The 24,372-nt window shown below is 43.8% G+C and overlaps 1 protein-coding gene across 1 annotated transcript in view; it reads right to left on the reverse strand.

Moving 5' to 3' along the window:
- LOC146833783 (dimethylaniline monooxygenase [N-oxide-forming] 2-like) overlaps positions 1-24,372 on the reverse strand; it is a 196,604-nt gene that overhangs the window by 52,508 nt on the left and 119,724 nt on the right. The window contains exon 5 of the mRNA XM_085601659.1: positions 21,663-21,805. Within this exon, the coding sequence (XP_085457785.1) occupies positions 21,663-21,805 (143 nt within the window). The remainder of the gene's footprint in view (positions 1-21,662; positions 21,806-24,372) is intronic.

Below are 24,372 nucleotides of genomic sequence, written 5' to 3' on the forward strand. Positions count from 1 at the left end.
TACATCTTATTTGGAAATGATTCAAGATGAGGCTGATGCTGGCATTTCCCCTGGCCTAGACTGTTGGTGGAAGCAGGAAGTAGTCAGGACCTGGCTGCGATCCACGCATGGAGAGTGACAAGTATTAAATGTGGACCTCTTCCTCAAAGGAAGCACTAAGGGATGGTTTGGCCCCGTCAGGACTTCCATCAGCATCAAGGAAGGCTAATCACCATGAGGTGAAAATTTCACATGAGTACCGCTGTAGGATTGCTGAGCATATTTACACCATCGTTCAAACTGATGCGAGCATCTGGTGACCGAAGTGCGCAGAAAAAAGAGAAAGAGCTCTACCTTAGAGAGGCATTGTTGCATGTCTTGCAGTTGATTAGGTAGTAAGTTTATTAGAGGATGTGGCAATATGTGTCTGAAGGTCAGACTCCGCATTCCTGATGCATGCTTCAGGGCTGCAGTCCTGACATAGCTCCAAGTGACACCTAGGTCATCAGCGTTTGGCTAGCATTAGGCTTTACATACTTGTATATGCATGCTACAGTAATGATCTTTGCAGATCTTTCTGTGGCTGTCAGTCACTGAAGGAAGCAACATGTTATGAATGTCTAGACCCCCTTGATGCCAGTTATTGGATCTATGGGATTATGAGTTTTGGTGAAACCGGTTAATCCCAGATAGTGTTCCGATGACCCATGCCTGAGGACTCTGAATAGTATTATAATAAGGTTCTGCAGTTTCCCCACATTTCCTTTCCATTATGTCTTTTCTCATCTTCTGCCGCAGCATTCTCTTTCATCGTCTTTTCTCTCTCATGAAAAGCATCAGCACCAAGACGTCCCAGGGCATTTGAGCACTATATAAATTATAAATCAAATCAAATCAATTTAATTCCCATACGCTGAATTTTCTCACCGAGACACATACTTAGGACCTAGCCTTTCCATCTCTATAGTTTCGAATGTTAGATGTTCAACACTAGGCCCAAACTGCACAAAAGAGTACAATCTTCGGTCACAATACTGGATTTGCCTTAATTTTTATGAGAGTGTATAGGGTGTTACTGTTTGTTGAGAACTGCTCTCTGTTTCAGTTAAAAATAAAGAAATCAGTCTTTGTTCTTAGCAGCATAAATAGCCAATCTGGTATAGGTCCATTAGTGTGGGAAGTGTGCCAACCCATGGCTTGTCTCTGCGGTTTCTTCCTAAGGTGTTAGACTAGTGTGGTTCTGCAAACATATAGTGCACAATAGAAAGGGGAAGTATGCACAAACCCTCATGGAGGTGCTGTTATCTTACTCTTTTCCACTGCCTCTCTTGCTTTACTTCATAAAAGTTAAAAACCACTTTATTTATAAAGTATTAAACGTTCATGTGGAAGTGTGATAAAAGTACTGAGTTGATAAGTATAAAAGGTTAGTGGAGTGGTTTATAGTTCCTACTCGATTCTACTAAGACCACAAAGGGGTCAGTCTCCACATAACTGAACTGTGTGGCATGGAGAACAACATCTTATTGTGTACTATTATCTGTCAGAAAGCAGGTCAGGAGGCATGGTTTACCACTAGGGGTTAGATGTGTGTAGGGACGTCATACTCCAAACTCTCTTGTGCTGAGTCTATTTCAAGCAAGGGAGGCTGGTGGTGTTCACAGAGTGTTAAGCAGCCTGGAGAAAGGCCCCTGGCAGCGAAACTGCAAATCCCAAGAGCCCTTGATCTCCCACAATGTTTGGAGATGTAGTCTGCCATCCTGGGTTATCAGTAAACCTTCCCTCATGTTGCACAGTGAACCTTCTGGGCAATTGTACTGCAATGTTGCTGCAGCCAGGATCCTGCTTTTTAGGTCTCGTCTGATCCAGCGCATGCGATGGTCTAGCCGAGACATTTAGTAGCTGCTTTGAAAAGTGCTACCAAAGCGGCCACCAGCTTACTGTCACGCGCACAAGCGCACACGCATCCCTAGCGTGCTTTAGCACGTCATCGCGATCCCTTTCGCTTTCAGAGTGATCACGATGACTTTCGCTTTTACGGCCGCGCGGCGTTACTTTTACTGCCGTGCGGCCAATGCTTGTTCTCGTTTCTTTCTCAAATCCTGGTGCTTGTTCGCTCCTTTTACAGTTTCGCTCTTGCCTCCCTCATCTTTCTTGTGTCTTATTCTATGCTTAATCATTTTACATCGCTCTCATTTCCCTTTTCTTCTCTTTTGTCTCGTGCCTGCTCCATTCTCTCTCCTCCTCCTAGTACTGCTTCTTCATCTTCTCTCCCTTTAGCTCCCTCTTCACAGTGTTGTAAACTTATGCAGAAGCCGCTCCCAGCACTTACCCATCTTTCACTCGCGTTCACACATGGAGTTTGTAGTACTTTTTCTGTGCGGAAATGCGGTAGTAGTGCTGAAGAAAAGTAGCTACTGTGTAGTGCTCGGATCTGTGTTTCTTTGGTGCGCTTGCTGATGAATAGAATGTAAAACAAAAAAAAGCCCGAGCAAAACGTGTTCGTTCTTGTTTACTGTAAGCGGGGAAAACAGCAGTACTGGAAATATATGTATAATTGGTTCCTCACGCTGCACAACAACCTAGCACCCGTCACGTGACCCTGTCAGCCACTCCTGGCTTTTAGCAAACAGTCTCCGGGGCTCGCAGTTTTCCATTCGCATGCAAAGTGCTGCTGACTACACAGCCTGAGGTCACAGCTGCAGGAGGTCACACATGACATGGAGGGAACACAATAGCTGTGCACAATCCCTGCAGATGTTTGTACGTTGAAATAATTAGGCCGTCGGAAGTTTGCTGCTCTTGGATTTGTTGGGGTGCCAGCTTGGGTGAGGGGCGCCAGGGGCAAACCTCTTCCTCGCCTGGTGTACAGCTTAAAATGCAGGCACTGAGTCCTGCACCCCTGTACTTTGAAAGGGGGAGTACAGCCCTTTTCAGCAGCTTTCAATATTTAACTAAATGTTTTAGCAGGAGAGTACTGGCTCACTGGGCTGGCCTTAGGAAGCTGGGCCCGGGGCGCTGAATAATTCCTTTTTAGGTCTCGCCTTGCTATCGCGTAAGCGATCGCTAGCGAGACTATTGTAGGCGGGTTTTAAAAGTGCTCCCAAAAAGCGGATTGCATGGCTAGCACGCGCACAATCACGCGCATCGTGCCGCCATGCAATCCGCTTTTTGGGAGCACTTCAAAGGGTCCGCTCCCCCGCCCCCGCCAAGCGCGCGCCACACTCCGCTTTTTGGGAGCACTTCAAAGGGTCCGCTCTCCCGGCCCCGCCAAGCGCGCGTGCCACGCTCCGCCGGGCTTCTCTTGTTTTTGGGTCGTTCGGTGCACATTAAGCTTGGGCACCTCTTGGCTGCAGACATTACACGCCCGGCCCCCCTTGTGCGCTTTGGCCCTTTACATTGAAAACCTCCTGGGCTGACAGGGTCCCTACAGTGTTCAGATAGGCCTCAGCAGCTCGCCCCATGCTGTTGGCCTCGCTCTGTTACCTCTTCATTCTTGCGGCCGCTCCTGCCACTCTCCTACAGCCTCGTTGCTCCGGCTGCGCTGGGACCTCTCAGCAGGAGTGGTGGGGCCTAATCTTCTGTGCCAGCCGGCCATGCGCGCACTCTTCCTACGGGCGGGGCACTACCGCCAAGGCTGCTCTCCTGCACTCACGCCGCCTGCCAAAGGCTCCCTTATCGGCCAACAGCACCTCCCCATCTGGCTGCTTCCCAGGAAACACAGGGGACCGGACTCCACAGGAAGCCCCTCCTTTTCTCCACAGTGAACAGTGAGTCTTTTCCTTTTATTGTAAATGGGGCCGTTACTGCCTCGCTGCCCAGCGGCCCTCTCCCTCACATTATCTTTACCGCCGCACATGTGGCACTCCACCCCATGTTTGCTCACCCCGATGGGGTCATTCTTCCTCCTGCTGCCACTCATGCCTTAGGCGGCTGCCTCTTTGCCCTTTTGGGCACTTCTCTACAGCTGTTCTGACCGGCCACTGGCTTCACGCTGTCTCTCTTTTCACTCACGCTGTGCGGGGGGCTGGAGCTGGCACCGGAGACTGCTGGGTCCATTCTGGGCCGAGTTAATCTTCCTCGCGGGGGCGGGAGAGTGGGCAGCTACTCCACTCTCCATCCTCCCACATTAGGCTCTCTTCACTGCTCGCCACAGGCCCACAACACCTCTCGCCTTCCACGGGCTCACCTCCTGCCCTTTACTTGTCGGGCGTCACTTGGCCTCATGGCAGTCTGCGGTGGCGGCCAGCATCTTGGCAGTCCGGCCTCGCTCGCCTTGCATCTCTTCCCCTCCGGGACTCACTTCATGTCGGATATCTCCACAGCACATTCTTCAATGCGGGTTGGGCTCCCGCCACATCGCGTTCACCTCGGGGCTCCTCACACGCCCTGCAGGTCTTCCGATTGTCTTCTCCTACTACAGGGAGTGCCCTCAACACACTTTCCCCCTTCACCACCTTCAAAAAAGCATTTGCAATGCAATAGGTCTCGCATTTGTGAGACTTTGAGCTATTGGCATTGTAAATGACAATGCCTTTTATTTATGTTTTCAAAACCAACGCATAGATAAAAAGTTTGTCATTTACAATTCCAGTAGCTCAAATTCTCACAAATGCGAGACCTATTGCATTGCAAATGCTTGTTATATTTGCTCTGAATCACAGATGCCTAATCATTCTTGTGTTCTTGCAGCGAGTTAATTATGGTTATTAGCCTATAAGTCTGAAAAGACTTTCCGAATTGACAAAATATGCGACTGTAAATCACTTTGCTCCTGGGTATCTTTGTAAGTGGAGCTGGCCGGGCCTGCAAAAACAGCTTGTGTGGAAGAGCCGAGGCCTTCCCAAGAGAGGTCAATTTAGAATATAGTCTGGGAAAAATCTGGCTTTTATGTTCTCAATACTTCGACTAATAACATTAAAACATGATATTATGGGCCCAGAGAAGCACAAATCTATTTTATCTCCCGTATCATAATTTTTAAAGAGTGAGGCATTTTGTTTCCTAAACTCGATATCCCCTTAGCACATCACTAGTATGGTAATACAGTTAGATGAAGGAATACGTGAGCCCTTGTAAAATGGGCCCAGTCCAGTTTCCAAGATGAAAACGCCTGGGATGTGTCTTGAGATTTATGAGGTGTGTCACACTTGTCGCCCCCGTCGACTTCCCCTTCCTGTCTTCGGAGTCCCGACTGATTATGTCTAATACGACCGCCTACTCCACTTGAGAGGTTAGGAAGTGAGCTATTTTGGAGGGTTTCTTGAAAAACACAATTTCCTACGGGTCTCAGGGGCATGGATCTGCGGGGTGGCCCTTGGCAATGAGATCCAGTTCTTAAATCGTCTCATTAAGGAAGAGTCTGGCCCCTTACATCACCCGACAACATCCCTCCGACACCGCCCCTCCCCTGCACCCCGCAGCAGCTGCTGTTTGAAATGGCTCGTCCAGGGCCCCAGATGCATGGAACACGGAGTTATTGACAATTTGCTACAGTGGGTCTTCGCATTAACAGCACTGGCCAAGCCAATGAAATGGTAGCTTAATTCTCACTGCAAATAGATTTACAGTAGCAAAACTATAAGGATGTATTTGAGCAGTAACAAAAACAAGCATTGGCATAGACAATAGGTCTCGCTTTTGGGACCTTGTAAGTGTTTAGCCATGCAGCAGTTGACGTTGTTGCACCAAGGATATTGTACTGCATAACTAAATACTTATAAGGTCCCAAAAGCGAGACCTATTGGCTATGCCAATGCTTGTTGGATTTGTGACTCGTGTGGAGAACAGTTACTTTGTTGAATGCTTACTGGAGGACATTTTAAATACAGAGAAGTATTCTGGAAATTCAATTGTGTTGGGGAAAAAGGAACTTTGAACTACTGATTGAACATTTGACCTTAGCAGTTAAGACTTTTATGATTCATGAAAGTTTTGTAACTTTAGGTTTTTTTCTGTGAATGAACAGGAAGATTTTAGCTTTGAGAATATGATTAATTATGCTATGTCTTTATGAAGGTGTATTCAAAGAAAATTATACTTGTATTATTTAGAATAGGTCTCCCTTAATATTAGCAAAAGTTAATTATTTGTCAGTTGTACAAAATATACATTATTATCAAATTCAATCACGAAACAGAAGGTGCATATTATAAAGTCTGTGGTAGTTATTTTACCGATAGAGGAGGTTCAGCGAACCTAAGGTAGTTATTAAATCTTAATATATTGCAGATTTCTGGAAGTCAATCCTTGTGTTAGGAACGCAGAAAGTTGGTTACAGAGAGTTGGTTGCTCAGAGCTATTTTGAAGGTATATCCTTTCACTACTGAGGTTAGATCCAGAACATTCATGGCAGATTTCTAAAATAAATTTGTTGTCTTTAGGTGCCTATTACTACTTGTAAATGTGAGGGCCAGAGAAGTGATGAGTCAGAGTGCATATCCAATGTTTCTGTTTTCTCTTTCCTCCCTTTACCCTATCCACTATTGCACAACATATTATATTATGTTTGTCAATGGTGGTTGCAGTGAAGAGTGGAAGAATGCATCATCCAGTTGGATACAGAGTATGAAGACATTACCTTACTATTCTGCATCCACTGCCTACATTCATGAGTCCTGTTTCCAGAGGCACCACTTAGCTATTGACTGCTTCATTATTTGGGTGGATTTCTTGAAGGATCAATAGATTTTAGGACAAATTGGCCAAGGTTATTTTGGTTCCTGTTGGACCCGGCCCTCTCCGCGGGGTCATTCCCCAATGCTTTTCCTTTACCCTCTACTTTATTTGCTGAATTCGTTTTTGTTGTCCTTAGGACTTTGTGAATTGTATCACTGTTAACCAGTGCTAAAGTGCTTGTGCTCTCGCTCCTAAACACGGTAAAATTGGTTTGCACCTGTTTTACATACTTAATTTACTCATAAGTCCCTTGTAGAGTGATATACCATATACCCAGGACCTGTAATTTGAATGCTACCGGTGAGCCTGCAGCACTCATTGTGCCACCTGCAGCCTGAATGTAATTTTAAACTGCAAATTCGAAGTGGCAATATAAACCCTTTGCCAAGCCTTAAACCAGTGCTTAATTTGAGCCGGTTGTTTCCGATGCTCAGCACCGGCACTTAATTGTCAGCACCAGCACTTATGACACTCTGCTCATCATGGCACTATGTGTCTAATTTAGAGATGAGCACAACAGTTGATTATTAATTCAATATACATTAAATAAATGACTAATACCTGACCGCCTATGCCATATGTTTAGCTTTAGGGGCCTGGAATAGTCTGAATGGCTACACTTGTAGGAGTGTGATGGTTAGTAGTATTGTTGGTAATGTCATTGGCTGCGCTGGCCTTGTAATGGGTGGTGCAAGTTGCAGTGGCTTCCTGGCGACGGCCCTGGCACTTACGTCTTTACAAATTAAGCACTTCCTTAAACTCCCCATGTATTGCATATAAGTCACCCTTACTGTAGGCCCTAGGTAGCCCAAAGGGCAGGGTGTAACAAAACATTTGGACATGTACTTTAAAGGTATAGATGTCCTGATAGTGAAAAACTCCTAAACTAGTTTTTCACTACTGTGAGGCCTGCCTATCCCATAGACTACCATTGGGTTGCCTTATTACATTCAATAAGTGCTAACTTTTGATTGGGACCAGGTGTACAGTTAATGTTTGGGATCTATGACGTTTTAATGAAAAATCCTCTTTAATGGTAAAGTTGGATTTTTAATTACAATTATGAAAATACTTCTTTTAGAAAGTTGGAATTTTCCTGCTCTTGGCTCTTTTGTGCCTGCGCTTGTCTTGGGTGGAATATATGATGTTACCCTGCATGTCAACGCCATGCATACCATCACAACGCATTCGTAACAACGCAAGTGCTGTTACAAAGCATTTCTATCACAACGCATACTTTTACAACAAATATGCCTTTACCACGCATACCATTACAACGCAAAGGCATGCGTGGTAAAGGCATATACTCTGTAAAAGTGGTTAAGGTAAGTATATATATATATTCACTGAAAAAACCATAGGTTTCAGGAGCGTTATAGTTAGCTGGACATTTCCCTCATACAAAACCCTAGAAATTCCCCTGTTATAGTTAGTTCAGCTAACTATAACTTGCGCCCCCGCAATGCACTGCTGATGACGTCACATATTACATCACTCATGACATGGTCAGTGACATCACTGATGACATCACTGATGACATCTGAAATGACATCACTGATGACATCACTGATGACGTCATCCAGTGAGTGTGTGTTTCTGTAAATTTTAAATATGTTTAGTATATATATAGGGAAAAACCTATGGAAGAATGAGTGGGTGTATAAGTGTGTGAATGGATGATTTAGTAGGTGCGTGACTAACTGTATAAGTGAGTCATTAAACGTATCTTACTGCAGACTAGTGACTAAACTGTGTGAATGTTTGTATCTGTCTGTCTGTTGGTGTATAAGCGGCTGCATGGTTTTGTGAATAGCTATATGAGTGTCTCTATGGGTTATTGATTGGTTGTCTGAGTATCTGTTTGGGTGCCTGAGTGTTTGTGTGGGTGGGGTGTGTGTGACTCTGTGCATACATGTGTGAGTGGGTGATTCTATGGGTGCATGGTTTTAAGAGTGCATCTGTGATGGACTGTATGGTTGGGTGAGTGTATGTATGGGTGTGTTAGTGATTGAATGTATATCTCAGTGGTACATGTGTGAGTAACTACATATGTGAAAGGCAGTATATATGTGTGTAAGAGTATATAAGTGGGTATATGTGAGAGTGTGTGATTGTGAGAGTGGCTGTATGGATGAGTGTGTGCTTGTATCAGTGATTTTATAAGAGCGTAAGAATGTGGTACTATTTTTATGAGTAAGTGAACTTGTGTGTGTATAACTGCATAGGAGAGTAAATGGGAGTGTGATTAATTATTTGCATGACTGACTAGGTGTGAGAGTACCTCTATGGATGATTGGTGGTGTGTGAGTGTCTATGTAGGTGTATAAATGCATATGATAGTCCTGTACTGAGTGACTGTAAGTATGAGTGACTGTACAGGTGAGTGAGTGGATGTGTGTGTAGATCTAAGAGTCAATGAGTGGGTATGTAGTTATTGGTATTGGAGTATCTATGGTTTTGAGAATGGACGTCTGAAATTTTGATTGAGTATATCAAAGGGTGTGAGAAGATGCACTAATTTATCACATGGATGACGTCATCAGTGATGTAATCAGTGATGTCATTTCAGATGTCATCAGTGATGTCATCAGTGATGTCACTGGCCATGTCATGAGTGATGTAATATGTGACGTCATCAGCAGTGCATTGCGGGGGCGCGAGTTATAGTTAGCTGAACTAACTATAACAGGGGAAATTCTAGGGTTTTGTATAAGGGAAATGTCCAGCTAACTATAACGCCCCTGAAACCTATGTTTTTTTCAGTGAATTTCTAAGGTTTTTTAAATGCCAATTCCTAACTATAACGCCCCTGAAACCTATGTTTTTTTCAGTGAATTTCAAAGGTTTTTTAAATGCTAATTCCTAACTATATCAGGCCTGAAACCTATGGTTTTTTCAGTGAATTTCAAAGATTTTCTCAATGGCAATTTTGAATGTATTAATTGTTATACTGATTTTTTTGATACTGATTTACTACATTTTTTTTAATTACATTATAATTACATTATACATTACAATACAAAATATACTTTCTCAGAATGAATTACTTTAGCTTAAATACTTGGCAAATAGACAACAGACTTTTAAGTACAGTAGTTACAGTTGTTGCAATGGGCAACACAATTTCAAATACAAAGCAACATTAAGCTCAATGTGAATTTCTAGTTAAATGCAATTAGTTACTTTATGGATTACTTTTCTAACCACAAGACTGGATCCTAGATTCAGTCCTTGGACATCTCCTGTAAACAGTTGAGTAAAAGCGCTTTGGTTACAGTAGTGATTTTTAAGGAATATTATTGTATTTTAAAAGTTGACACTTAGAAACTTTTTCCCATAGAATCGCCAATGTTATCCTATGGCAGAAAATTCACTTAGCAGGTAAGTAGTGTTATCGTTACTTTTTCTTACTCAGTGGTGGATCCTGGATCCAGCACTGGCCAAACTCCTGTAAACAGTTGAAAGAATGTGTTTAAGTCATACAGACGATTTTTTAGGAATATTTTTAGTTTGTGAAAATAGACACTTAGAAACTTTTCTGGTGAAAACCACACAATGGATTCCTATGGAAGGAAATACAAGTTACTGGTAAGTACGCTTAGAATTACTTTTCAGGGTCAGCGCTGAGCTAAATGATGCAGCCCATGGTTCTCTCCTGATAACAGGTGAATAAATCGGAATTCGTAGTTCGGATGATTTTAGAGGAATATTTGTACGTTTCAAAAATGGACACTTTGAAAATTTTCTGGTGAAAACCACACAATGGATTCCTATGGAAGGAAATACAAGTTACTGGTAAGTACGCTTAGAATTACTTTTCAGGGTCAGCGCTGAGCTAAATGATGCAGCCCTGGGTTCTCTCCTGATAACAGGTGAGTAAATCGGAATTCGTAGTTCGGCTGATTTTAGAGGAATATTTGTACGTTTCAAAATGGTGAAAACCACACAATGGATTCCTATGGAAGGAAATACATGTTACTGGTAAGTACGCTTAGAATTACTTTTCAGGGTCAGTGCTGAGATAAAAGATGCAGCACTGGGTTCTCTCCTGATTACAGGTGAGTAAATCGGAATTTGTAGTTCGGCTGATTTTAGAGGAATATTTGTACAATGGTGAAGGAAGGAGGAGGGGCCCGAGGTGACGTGTGCAAACACGCCCTGTGGCGCGTTTTAAGTTGCAGAGATGTGTAAAAAGGGGCGTGGCCTCATTACACCTGCATTGCAGAGAGGTATTCAGAGGCCACGCCCCTTTTTACAACACTCTGCAACACAGCTCCGTGGCGCTTACTGGAGGTACCTGGTGGGCTAGTTGGTCCCCAGGGACCCTCAGGATTGAAGAGGAATTAATTCCCCAACTTAAAAAGTGCCACAGTGCGTGTTTGCACAGATCTCACCTCAGGCCCCACCCCCTACCTTCACCACTGTGCAAACGCGCCCTGTGGGGTGTTTTAAGTTGGGGGATTAAGGGCCAGATGTATCAAAGGGTTTTACCCATTCTGTGTCTATGGGAAAATGAGTTCATACATATGGCCTTAAGTCCTCTTGAATCCTGAGTTCCCCTGGTGGCCAACTAGCCCACCATGTACCTCCAGTGTGCGCCAGGGAGCTGCCTTGCAGAGAGGTCTTCAGAGGCCACACCCCTTTTTACAACACTCTGCCACACAGCTCCGTGGCGCTTAGTGGAGGTACCTGGTGGGCTATTTGTCCCCTAGGGGACCTCTGGATTGAAGAGGAATGAATTCCCCAACTTAAAACGCGCCACAGGGCGTGTTTGCACAGTATCACCTCAGGCCCCGCCCCCTACCTTCACCACTGTGCAAACGCGCCCCGTGGCGCATTTTAAGTTGGGAGATTAAGTCCCCTTGAATCCTGAGGTCCCCTGGGGGCCAACTAGCCCACCAGGTACCTCCAGTAAGCGCCAGGGAGCTGCGTTGCAGAGATGTGTAAAAAGGGGCGTGGCCTCATTACACCTCTCTGCAACGCAGCCCCCTGGCGCATACTGGAGGTTCCTGGTGAGCTAGTTGGCCCCCAGGGACCCCCAGTATTGAAGGGGAATTCGTTCCCTCCCTAAAAAAAACGCGCCAGGGGGCGCGTTTGCAGAATGGTGTAAGGAGGGGGCGTGGCCTCCGGCCCGATCCTTTTGTTTTTTCCCCTCTGTTTTTTAGAAGGGGGGCTGTGTAGCCCCCCTTCTTTTTCTTTTTTTTTGGCTCTGGGGACCCCATCCCCCAGGGCCTGCCCCCAATTTATTTATTTATTTATTTATTTAAACGGGAAGGGGGCCGCGTGGCCCCCCTCCCGGGAGCCCGCGCTTCCGTTTTTTTTTCGTTAGCGGGATGCGCGGACCCTACGCGCATCCCGCGATTTTTTTTTTAAAAAAACATTTTTTTTGGCCTTGGGGGTCCTTGTGGGACCCCCTGAGCAGGCCTAGGGGGTCAGGGTGTTTCTACCATGCCCCCTTGTTGCGTTTTGCGTCTTTGTTTTTGTGCTTTCTTGTGCCTCAGTTCTACCGAGGCACAAGATGGCTGCCAACACTTCCTGATTAGGAGTGTTGGCAGCCAATTAGCATTCAGCTCATGCTCGGGAGGGTTCGGGGAGGGTGGGTGGAGGATCCGCGGATCCTCCGCGGCCATTGATATCACTAACTTTTTTACCTTAATTTTCTCAGGAACTACTAAACAGATTCACACCATTTATGCAAAAGGCACGAGTCTGAACTGAGGACTACCTCTTTGCCAAATTTGGTGTCATTCCGTTCAGCGGTTCGGGCTGTAGCTGCAACAACAGATCCTATGGGAAATTGCATGGGGGAAACGCGTTTTGGGACCCCCCTTTTTTCTCAGCCCCCGCTTAACGAATCGACGCGAAACTTTCAGGGTAGGAGCGGAGTGGAGCTGGCCAAAAGTTTGGAAAATTTTGCGAAGACTCGTAAATCGGCGATGCAGGCAACTATAACTCACGCGACCGCAATCCTCTGCTGATGATGTCAGATATTACATCACTGATGACATATGTGTCTTTATGAAAACTAAAAATTTGTAATATATGTATAGCTAAAGATACAGTATTAGCATCAACAGAGGATTGCGGTCGCGTGAGTTATAGTTGCCTGCACTAACTATAACGTGGAATTTCATTGGTTTTTTACGAGTGAAATGTCCAGCTAACTATAACGTGTGTGAAACCTATGGTTTTTTCACTGAATTTGCAAGGTTTTTTAAATGCTAATTCCTGACTATAACGTGTGTGAAACCCATGGTTTTTTCACTGAATTTGCAAGGTTTTTTAAATGCTAATTCCTAACTATAACATGTGTGAAACCCATGGTTTTTTCAGTGAATTTGTATGGTTTTTTAAATGCTAATTCTTACCTATAACGTGTGTGAAACCCATGGTTTGTTCAGTGATTTTGTATGGTTTTTTAAATACAAAATCTTATATTAAACGTGTGATTTTTTTTTTATTTGCAAGGTTTTTTACATTTTTTTTTTTTACTTTATATTCTCTTTAAACACTATGCTTAAATTTTAAAAATTCTGCAATATATTATTTTTTCTCATTATTTTTTTACCAAACAGGTAAGATATATTAGTATAACATAGTGATTCTTTTTTTCCATTTTTTTTTTTTACGTGCGCGTACAGTAAGCTTACGGTAAGCGTACGGTTTGCGTAATGTACGTAATATTTCTACTCTTTTTGCGTATGGTTACGCAATTTACGTAGCCGTGCGTACTGCGTACGCGGCGCGTAAGCGCATACGCTACACGCGCACGTTACGCGGAAGTGTTGGGGCGTGCCTGTTATGCGCATGCGCGCGTGCGCGTGTCTTTTATACGCGCATGCGTACTTTTACCGTAAGCGCTCCGTAAGCGTTACGTACGCGCACGGTGGGTCATGTGATCAAGAAACAAAACTTTTGATTGGTTTAAAGTAGTTTCAGTTCTAGAACTCTCATACACCACACCCATTCCCCTCATTTCTGCTTGTGATCCCTTAGGAGAAGGAGCTGAGTTGTCTTTGGGATACGATGGCAGACCAGCACTCCTCTTCTGAGAGTGAGGCTAGCAGCACCACCATCAGGCAGAGAAAGAGGAAACAGAAGAGCTCTTTTATATGGGAGTATTTTACTTTTCCTGAGGGCGAGAAAAAAGTAAATGCTGCTTTAGTGACTTGCAAGCTGTGCCAGCGTGTACTTTCTAGAGGTAATCCTAACAAGAAGAATTCCTTCGGGAATCACACTATGTTAAGACACCTTGAGGATGTACACCCTAGGACACATGCTCGACATACTAGAGGAAACCCTTCAGTAAGTCGTGCAAGCACATCCACAGCAGCTCAGCCGAGTCCATCTTCGGCAGCTCAGCTGAGCCCTTCATCTGTGGGGGCAGATTCACCTTTTTCTGGTCCTCTGGAAACTAACCATCGATTTGCGAGGGTTACAATGCGGTGCTCAAATTGCCATGGTCTAATTGTTCGAGGGGAGACCAGTGTTTCCCTAATTAACAACAGAATAGACCAGCACATTTGTCCTACCAGCTAATATTCCCATTCTTCCTTTCCTCTGTCCCTGCATGAACACAACGGCTCTTTTAAGAGCCAACCTTACCTCTCAACTTTTTTGTAATTTTTTCTTAAAAACGTTTTTTTTTTTTTACCGTACGCGTACGGTAAGCGTATTTTTTTTTTTTTTTTTTAAACAATTACCACATTACAAGTTCCTTGAGGGATTAATAACGAAATACTGAAAATCTGTTTGAGGAGAAGTGGAAAAAAGGGATCATTAAATTTCTGACTTTCCTGACCCACCCAAAAATTTAATTAGAAAACAGTATTCCTCATTTATACCAGTACACCTTAATTTATGGTGAAAACATAGTCCATAATATTTTACATGTTCCTTACATTTAAATTTCTCCCAAAATAAAAAATGATAAACACAACTTCAACAAAAGGAATTCCAATTCTATTATTCATTTCTTAATTTACCACATACATCCCCTCTCAAACTCATAACTCACCTTTAAAATTAGTTAGTTGTGAAAGAAATGTGGCACTCAAACAGCAGATTATCAGAGCCAGGATCTCTGTTCTGTACACCTCTCTCCTCTCAGCATAAACAGATAATGGCAATGTTTCCCTCTCCTTTTCCACACATATACATGTTAATTTCAAATCTCAGTGCTTCCCCCTTTTTTTCAAATGTAATCACACATTTCTATTGGATGAAAACCAACCCTTTTCCAAAAGTACCCTTCCCCCAACTTAATTTCTGCCTGCTACCATAGCAACAGCTCATGGAACACTGCTGTGTGGAGTTAGGTCAGAAGTTCACCACACAATGTTTCATTTCCAAAGAGCAAGAACCAGAGCCAGGAACTCTGTTCTGTACACCTCTCTCCTCTCAGCAGAACCAGATAATGGCAATGTTTCCCTCTCTTTTTCCACACATATACATGTTAATTTCAAATCTCAGTGCTTCCCCCTTTTTTTCAAATGTAATCACACATTTCTTTTGGATGAAAACCAACCCTTTTCCAAAAGTACCCTTCCCCCAACTTGACTTCTGCCTGCTACCATAGCAACAGCTCATGGAACACTGCTGTGTGGCGTTAGGTCAGAAGTTCACCACACAATGTTTCATTTCCAAACAGCAAGAGTGCTTGACTTTTCTAACCTAACAGCAAATCCATAGTACTGTTCTTTGGTAACACATTTTTCTGTACCAATACAAAACATGCTTCTATAAATTGACACATACAGCCTAGTTTTTAGTGTAGAATGGTATGAAACAGCCAATGAGTTCTTTTTTAAAAAAAAAAAATATGTATGCCTCCATTTCCAAACTGTCTTTCATTTCTTTTTCCCATTCTACTGAAATACACCTCCTGAGTGCATCCAGATCTCCTTGGAAGATGTTCACAGTGTGGATTGTAGGGCACAGCTATGTCTTCTGGAGGGAAAAGTATGCAGAGAAAACAGGTATGGTGAGAGACCTTGCTTTGCCAAATGTAGACATTAAATGGATTGGTCAGAGAGGGTTAAAGTGGCACCAATTGATGCCATTGGTGAAATCCTTCATGCAAATCCAACACCCTGACCTCATAATAGTGCACTGTGGTGGCAATGACCTAGGCACTTTGACTGGGGTAGGTCTGGAAATGCTTATGAAGGACACCTTTGCACAACTGTTTTCACTTTTCCCTAAAACTGCCTTTGCGTATTCTAACATATGCCAAAGGCAAAAATGGAACTGGTCCAATCATTTTTGTCCACAGATTGAGAAAGCTAGGAAACACGTCAACAAATCTGTTTCTGCTTTCCTCCGAGACTATGGTATGGGTTCCATTTACCACAACAACTTGCGTTACGACATGCAAGACATTTATAGAGGAGATGGTGTACACTTCACTGATGAAGGGAACAGAGTCTTCCTCTTGAACCTTAGACTCTGCATCGGTACTTACTTGTAGGTACCACTAAAAAATCACTTCATTAACACAACGGCTCTTTTTAGAGCCCCCTAATATCTAAACACTTAAATCTGAATTTTATTTCTTTTTTTATTTTTTTTTTCTACCGTACGCGTACGGTAAGCTTACCGTACGCGTACTCCGCGATTTTTTTTAAAAATTAATAAATGTTTTTTTCGTAATTTTGTGTCCTTCTTTGACCCCCTTTCAAATGTTAGGGGGTCTGTAACTCTCTTCCTTGCCCCCTTTTCACGATATCTCCCTTTTTTTTCTGTGTGAAACACACGAAATGGCGGCCGACACTTCCTGATTTCGTCCGATTCGAATGTTTACAGTCATGTGACAACCAATCAGATTTGAGCTCGCGCACGGCACCGTACGCGTACGGTAAGCTTACGGTAAGCGCACGGAGCGCGCTTACAGATATATATATTGATTTAAATGCTATTTTCTCAGGAACTACTGAACAGATTTACACCATACCTACAAAAGGCACTTCCTTGACCTGCGGACTACCTCTCTGCCAAATTACAAGTAATTCTGTTCAGCCGTTCGGGCTGTAGCTGTGTCTAAAGGTCCTATGGAAAAATGCATGGGGAAAACGCGTTTTGGGACCCCCCTTTTTTCTCAGCCCCCGCTTGACGAATCCCCCCGAGACTTTCAGGGTAGGAGCGGAGCGTAGCGCCCCATTAGTTTTGCGAGGATTCGTCGACCGGCGCCAAAGTTATTCCAAATAGAATGTTGCGGATTTCCTATGGAAACACGGTCCTAACTATAACTATCTACTGGCGGCCGCCAGTAGATAATACATACATATATATTACTATTTTTAAATACCCCCTTAAACTCCAAAATTACCATTTGCATCCCAATAACTATACACCCACAAAATTCTAAAATTACCCATACCACCCCAATACCTATACCCCCTAAACCCTTAAATTACCCTTGGCACCCCAAAACCACCCTGAACCCTATAATTAACCCTGCACCCCAAAACCCAAACAAACACTGAACCCTAAAATTACCCTGGTCACCCAAAAATCCAAACCCACCCTGAACTCTAAAGTTACCCCTGCACCCCAAAACCTAAACCTACCCTGAACCCTAAAAATACCCCTGCACCCCAAAACCCAAGCCCACCATGAACCCTAAAAATACCCCTGCATCCCAAAATCCAAACTCACCCTGAACGCTGAAATTACCTTTGGAACCCCAAAACCCAAACAAAACCTGAACCCTTAAATTACCCTAGTCACCCCAAAACCCAAACCCACCATGAACCCTAAAATTACCCTGGTCCCCCCAAAACCCAAACCCACTCTGAACCCCCAAAAAAACCAGCAGCCCAAAAAACAAACCCACCCTGAACCCTAAAAATACCACTGCACCCCAAAACCACCCTGACACCTAAAATAACACCTGCACCCCAAAACACAAACCCACCCTGAACCCTAAAAATACCCCTGCACCCCAAGCCCTAAACATACCCTGAACCCTAAAAATACCCCTGCACCCCAAAACCCAAACCCACCGAGAACCCTAAAAATACACCTGCACCCCAAAACCAAAACTCAGCCTAAACCCTTAAATTACCCTGGATACCCCAAAACCACCCTAAACCCTAAAACTACCCTGGGCATCCCAAAACCCAAACCCACCATCAACCATAATATTACCCTGGGCACCCCAAATCCCAACCCACCTTAAACACTAAAAATACCCCAGCACCCCAAAACCCACACTATATGTTAAAATTACACTGAGCACCCCAAAACCCAAACAAAACCTGAACCCTAAAATTACCCTGTGCACCCCAAAACCCAACGCCCCTAAACCCTAAAAATACCTGCGCACCCCAAAACCCCAAACCACCGTAAACTCTTAAATTACCCTGGGCACCCCAAAACCCAAACCCACCATGAACCCTAAAAATACCCCAGCACCCCAAAACCCACAGTACATGTTAAAATTACCCTGGGCACCCCACAACCCACACTATATGTTAAAATTACCCTGGGCACCCCACAACCCATTCAAGCCCTGAACCCAAATATTAGCCTGGTTACCCCAAATACCAAACCTATCCTAAACCCTAAAATTACCCCTGCATCCCAAAACCCAAACCCACCCTAAACCCTAAAATTACCCTGGGCACCCCAAAACCCAAACAAACCCTGAACCCTAAAATTAACCTTCGCACCCCAAAACGTATACCCCTACACCCTAAAACCCAAGCCCTATACTTACCTTATACTTACATGTAAAATACATATGCATTTACCATTCATGCCTTTACAACGAAATTTGCTGTAAAAACATGCGTGGTAAATGCATATACATTGTAATGCCATGCGCTGTAATGGCATTGCTGAGTAATGGTAGTTGCGTTGTGATGGAATGCTGGGTAATGGTAGTTGTTGTAATAATATCATTATAATGGGTGTTCACCCTTGGGTGACATGACTGGGTGTAACTGGCAGTTAGACTTTGTGAATTTCTCCCGCACAGTCACACAATAAAGGGATTAGGTGTGCCTGAATGAGCCATCGGTATGGGGAGGGTGGATCTGAGCATAGCTCCACTTGCAACAGAATAGGCTGTGCTCTGCATTCACGCAAAGTACCTATCACCTTGACATTGTCACTGCAGCCAGCTTGGAGCCAGGGAAGTCAGAAAATTCCATGCACTTCAAAGAACATTTCTAGAAGCTTCTTCCACCTTCCAGAGGAAGGGCACCACGGTTTAGAAGTAGGACCCTCAGACCCATTCTTCAGTTCACTCCTGGACCTGTGGAAGAACTCTCAGAGGACTGCCTACTGCTGTGCACTATGCACGACTGCTTTGCTGTACCTGGAAGGACTGCTTTTCTGTCTGGAGCATGCCTTGAACGCTCGGAGGCCAGCCCTGCTGTTGAGCCCCGCATCTTCACCTCAACCCAGGACTACCAGAGTGACTGCAAGGGATAATTTGATGGCCTCCTGTTCAGAGCCACAGGGACATTAAAGGCTACCATAATCTTGAACCTGCACCACCTGGACCCAGCCCCAGGGAGTCCAGAACCCCTAATTGGTGTTCCCCAGTCCTGGACCCTTGGTTGTGATGCTAAAGGTGCCTAGATAGCCAAAATCCCAAACTTAGGGCTTTGACGTTTTTTGGCTAAAAACTGCTCTGAATACCAAGAGGAGACCAGGACCAACCTGCTCGTCTATCCGCCCAAGGTGCATCACTAGCCGACCTGACTATGTGGCTGATCCCGCTACGTCCTTCTCTGCAGCAGCAAATCCTTTTCAGCGGTCCTTCACTAAAGGGGTATCTGAACCCCTGGAACTGTCTCGACTACAGACCTCTGCTTCGTCCCACTTGAGATTTTCGACTTCCATAAAAATGACAGCCAGAACGTAAAAATCTTCACTACAGCTTTGACCCAAGGCTCCCCAACGACGATGCTTCCTCATTGGACACTGCCTGCAGCCTTGCCCTGCTGAACTTTACCCTCTCAAGACATTTTTCTTGACACCTTTTCTAAGTCTGAAGGTAAGCCCTGACAGGGCCCAATCCACTTCTTGTATACGAACTGCGCTCCATCACAGTTGGCCATATTATTCGACTTTGACTGGTCTCACCCGACAAGATGTCCATGGTTGACTCTTTGATCTTTTAGCCGTAAGTTGTTACTAAAAACATTAAGAATTCATAACTCCGGTTCTACCTATTGGATTTTTGTCTTTTTGGTGTCAAATCCTTTTTTTAAAGGGAAACGATTTTTCTAAATTGGTGTGGGGTCTTTCTTATACTCTGTTTTCACTTTATTACTGGTTGTTTGCTACATAACATTTTTGCACATTGCCTCTCAGTTAAGACTAACTGCTTTTTGTGCCAAGCTACACTGGGTTAAGCACAGGTTAAATTAATTACTTTCTGTGGTTCACCCTGCACGGAAATTTGTCTGTTGCTTGACAAGGGCTCACAACCCAGTCAACCAACAACCCAGTTTCTCACAGTTTTCATCATTTACAAAACACTGAACAGAAAGTGAGATCACAGACAGATAATGTTTTGCTATAATGGACTCCTTACAGCTAGTGCTGCCCTGGTGGTTTCTCCTTCATGGTATTTTGTCACCAAACCACTGCAAAGGTTTATTCTTGCTGGCTCACTTTAGGGACCACACACGTAGGAGTGATGTGTACGGAATTGTTATGTGATGACTACAAACTGCTTATCCATTTAATATAGTGGAGTCAAGAGGGCTGGATCATGTCACCTTGCACAAACTCACATATGAGGACACCTTTGGAAGTCTCTCTCCTGAACTGACACCCATGTAACTTCAGCCAATAGAAGACAGCACTGTTTCATCCCTGTAGCTGGATCTGGGCCTAAACCTATTGTGAGATGTCTGGGTTCAAACATCCCAAGGCAATCAGAATTTACTGGCCCCAATTGTGTCAGCTAGAGGGTTTTGCTTCTGGTGTCCTGGATCCCATGTACTGTGGACCCTCAAATAGGGAGGGAACCAAATAACCTTTTTAGAACTTGACTCTTACGGCAGTGAGGCTGAGCAGTGCATGGGTGAATCAGGGCGGTGTTATGGCCTAAAATCTCAAAGGTAATCAACTAAAAAAATAACACTCAACAAACCAATGTCCAGTCAGTGATTTTTCCTTTAAAAAAAAAAAAAAAAAAGGAAACATACTTCACACACTAAATACTATACATACAATTACAAATATGTATCAAACGGCAGGTGGAAAACACAATGAAAACATCCCCTTAAATGCCTCACAAACTGCATTGTGTGCATACTAAAGGAAGGCTGCAGGGATTTCCTATCTCCTTACAGCTAGCCTGGACGCGCTAGGTATGAGGCACCATTAATTGTCTGGGTGGCAGCAAGCTCTTACCCCTAAAGTCAAAATACCCCCATGTCTGCCTATGCAAATAGTAAAAGTGAGGGACCCTGACTTTGCCAAAGGGTGTTCACAATTTGCTCAGTAATGAAAAGTGGATATATCAATATGCATGAACATTTCCGCGCCGTACTACAATTATGATGATATTGAAAAGTGGAGCTATGAGCTTAGACATACTTCACAATAGCAAATATCTCAAAGAAAATCTATATATTGTTTTCTACCCGGCTGCCTAACAACCTTTCGAGACCATAAACAGTGAGGGCCTGAATCAGAAACTGCATTTTGTTGTAGGTAAAGTAGTTCTAAGTAGTGCCACTCACAAACATCAAACTGCAATTCACAAAATATCAAGCTCTAAATATTGAGAATCAAAATATTGTGAAGGTAAGTGCATACAGGTAAGTATAGATTTTGTATTTTTGACTTCACATCTAGGTACCTTGAAGATGTATATTATGTGGTTACCTATATGTGAAGTTGTGTATAGTTACCTATACTTACCTATACATACTTCTCACAATACAATGCAATACAATAATGATTTTAGGCCTCAATATTTTCGCCTCACAATATTTTTTCCTCAATATTCTGGTGGAAAGCACAAGAACTTCATATACCTTTGCAGCAACGCGACTGAGCTCCGTAGCGATATCCACTCCGCTGTTGCCGACCCCAACCACGAGCACCCTCTTTCCTTGGAAGCCCTCTGGATGTTTGTATTGTCTGCTATGGAGATATTTTCCTTTGAACCTTTCTAAGCCTGCAGGGATGACAAGAGTCACATCATATAGTGAAGAATGCATGAACGTCCAAAATGCCGGTTCACAGCTAAGCAGTCATTTATGATGCATTGTCAAGGCAATTGACCACGATTGTCCTATCAGCAATATTAATCCCAAAATTCTTGACACCATACTTTATTAGAACATTGGAATGTTGGGAGCTACAATGAAAAGAATGGTGTGTTCCGGGCTTCTAATGGCTGGTAGAAGCCAGGGGCTCCAACATTCCAATGTTGTCGTTCACAGCTGTTGCTGTGAACAAAGACCTCACGGAGCCTAAGGGTATTTCAGTCCCCTCAGGCTCCGTGAGGCCTTTGTTTTATTTGCTAGAACATTCTGCTCTCTAGTGGCGGAATGTTCTAATAGCCTTATAGCCCTCTGTAGCTGGGCTATACAGGCATTAAAGTTCGACTCCCTTATCAAAGGCCGAAGCTGAATGCTGGAGCGGGCCTTTAATGGCTGGTATAGCCCGCTGTGGGGGGCTATAAGACTATAATAAATTATCCAGTGCACTGGACATTTAACTAAAAAAAACTTTAAGCTATGCAGTAGCACGTAGAAAAAAGTGCTGTTTCCGTCTCATGTTCTGCTTCATTCTCTTGTCTCAACTGTTTTTAGGCCTTCCTGGCTTGCAGACAGAATGGGTTTCTACCTTTTTTTTCTGCCCTCTGTCCAGCACTCTAATTCCACTCATTCTTGGTAAATGTATAGGACTGGGAAAGCCAAACCTTCTTCCTGTTTTTTCTGCCTGCAGTTGGTCACCATGAGGTCTATTCAGTAGGCTAGTCAAAAGATTTCCACTGTCTGCAAGGAGCGCTGTGGGCTGGAGAAAATATTTGCATCCTTACAAGCTGGTGAGAGATACCATGGGGATGATGAGGGCAGGGCCTAGTGTCTGAGGAAGATATGAAGATAGTGGGATCACTCATGATGTACTGCAGTAGGTACTTGTCCTCTGGGCAGGCTCATTAGGACCAGGGTGATTCAGGTTAAGTGGAGTATCTCTCTGTGCTGGGAATCATTGCAATTGAAGGAGCACCTAAGTCAATGAAACAAGGATCGTTAATAACTTAACTTATTTCCTTTATCAAAAGCATACTTCACCTATGGTTGGGCACTAACTGGGCTTCCGGCAAAAATTGGTGGATGCCATATCTCCCCAACCCTTGCATCCCATGTCTGGTTTAGAGTGTGGCAGGTGGTTGTTTTCCTGATGGTGGAGTTGCTGTTGGGTATGCCATCTGGAAAACAATCATAGGTGCACAAATGCCATCTGACATTGTATCGGGAAGCTTATCCTATTTAGAACAGGCCTTCCAATTCAATGTCACATACTTTATTCCTGTTTGGCTCTGCCATGTATTCCATGTGGAAGAATTCTCCCAGCACAAGAGTGACATTGATATTTTTTTTATTTAACAAAGAAACAGTGATGCTAACTGGTCCACCGTGCAGTCATGCTACCACCATGTCACTGGGAAAGATTTGTGGGGAAAAAAAAATGAGAAAACATTTGAAATAGTTGGGCTTGGACACTATCAGTGTGCTTTGCGGCATCAGGATGGGCAATCAGGGATGGATAGTTATTATGTGAGGAAAAGGCAAGCAGGGGTTAGGGACCAAAAAATAATTCTAAGGAATTCACTGGTATAATTATCTTGTGCTTATTGGGGACAATTCTGTAGTCTCTTTGACTGTGTACAGCCCGTTCTCTTGGACATTTAGAATAAATGTGGTTCTAGTGTCGGTAATGCAGAGTCAGCTGGTGGCCACACATTTCTTAGAAGAATTTAGGCAATTGGTCAGTACCTTTAGGTCTTTACACCCTCGTTTTATAGGAAGAGCTGTTCCAGCTAATGCCCTAAGAAAGTAGGGGATCCATATGGAAGCTCTGGGCACATTTAGGATTTTGGTTTGCACTAGGGTGTGCTTTCAATAGACTTGATCCTGCAGCTACAGAACACCATGCTTTATACCTTGCAGATCAGGAGATGTTCTTCACCCATTACCCAACAAGGATATGGGAGTGGGAAGGAAGCTGGAAATTTAAAATCTGGAAAGGGTCTAAGTTGAAAGTATCCGTGCAACAGCCCCTAACCCAGGGCAGTTATTAAAATCTGTGTGCACCAGACTAGGAAGTTAAGCTTGTGAATAGAGTAGGCAGTGTGCAGGGGAAGAGGGAGAGGCAGATGTTGAAAAAATGTGCTGGATTTGATATGATGAATTAAAAAACAGAGAGACCAAGAAACACAAAAACATTCCATCCACAATGAGGTGCTAGGAAAAGCCTTCAAGATGTAATCATAGAGTTAAGAAAAGTTGAACACTTGGAGAGTAGTAGAGGACCCAAGACAGCAGTCGGTGCATCCTCTTAAGAGAGGGGGCAGAGTGGTAACAATGGCTGAGGATCTGCCAATATCAACAGGTAACCAAGCTTTTGATAGTGGCTGCCAGTTACCGATGATCCGTAAAAGAGCAATGCCTCTTGGAATGACTGTCCTAAGATGCATATTTGTAGAATTAGGAGGTAACTCCAAGTAAACCG

Source organism: Triturus cristatus, chromosome 4_2, assembly GCF_964204655.1.
Source record: "Triturus cristatus chromosome 4_2, aTriCri1.1, whole genome shotgun sequence".
Lineage (NCBI taxonomy): Eukaryota > Metazoa > Chordata > Amphibia > Caudata > Salamandridae > Triturus > Triturus cristatus.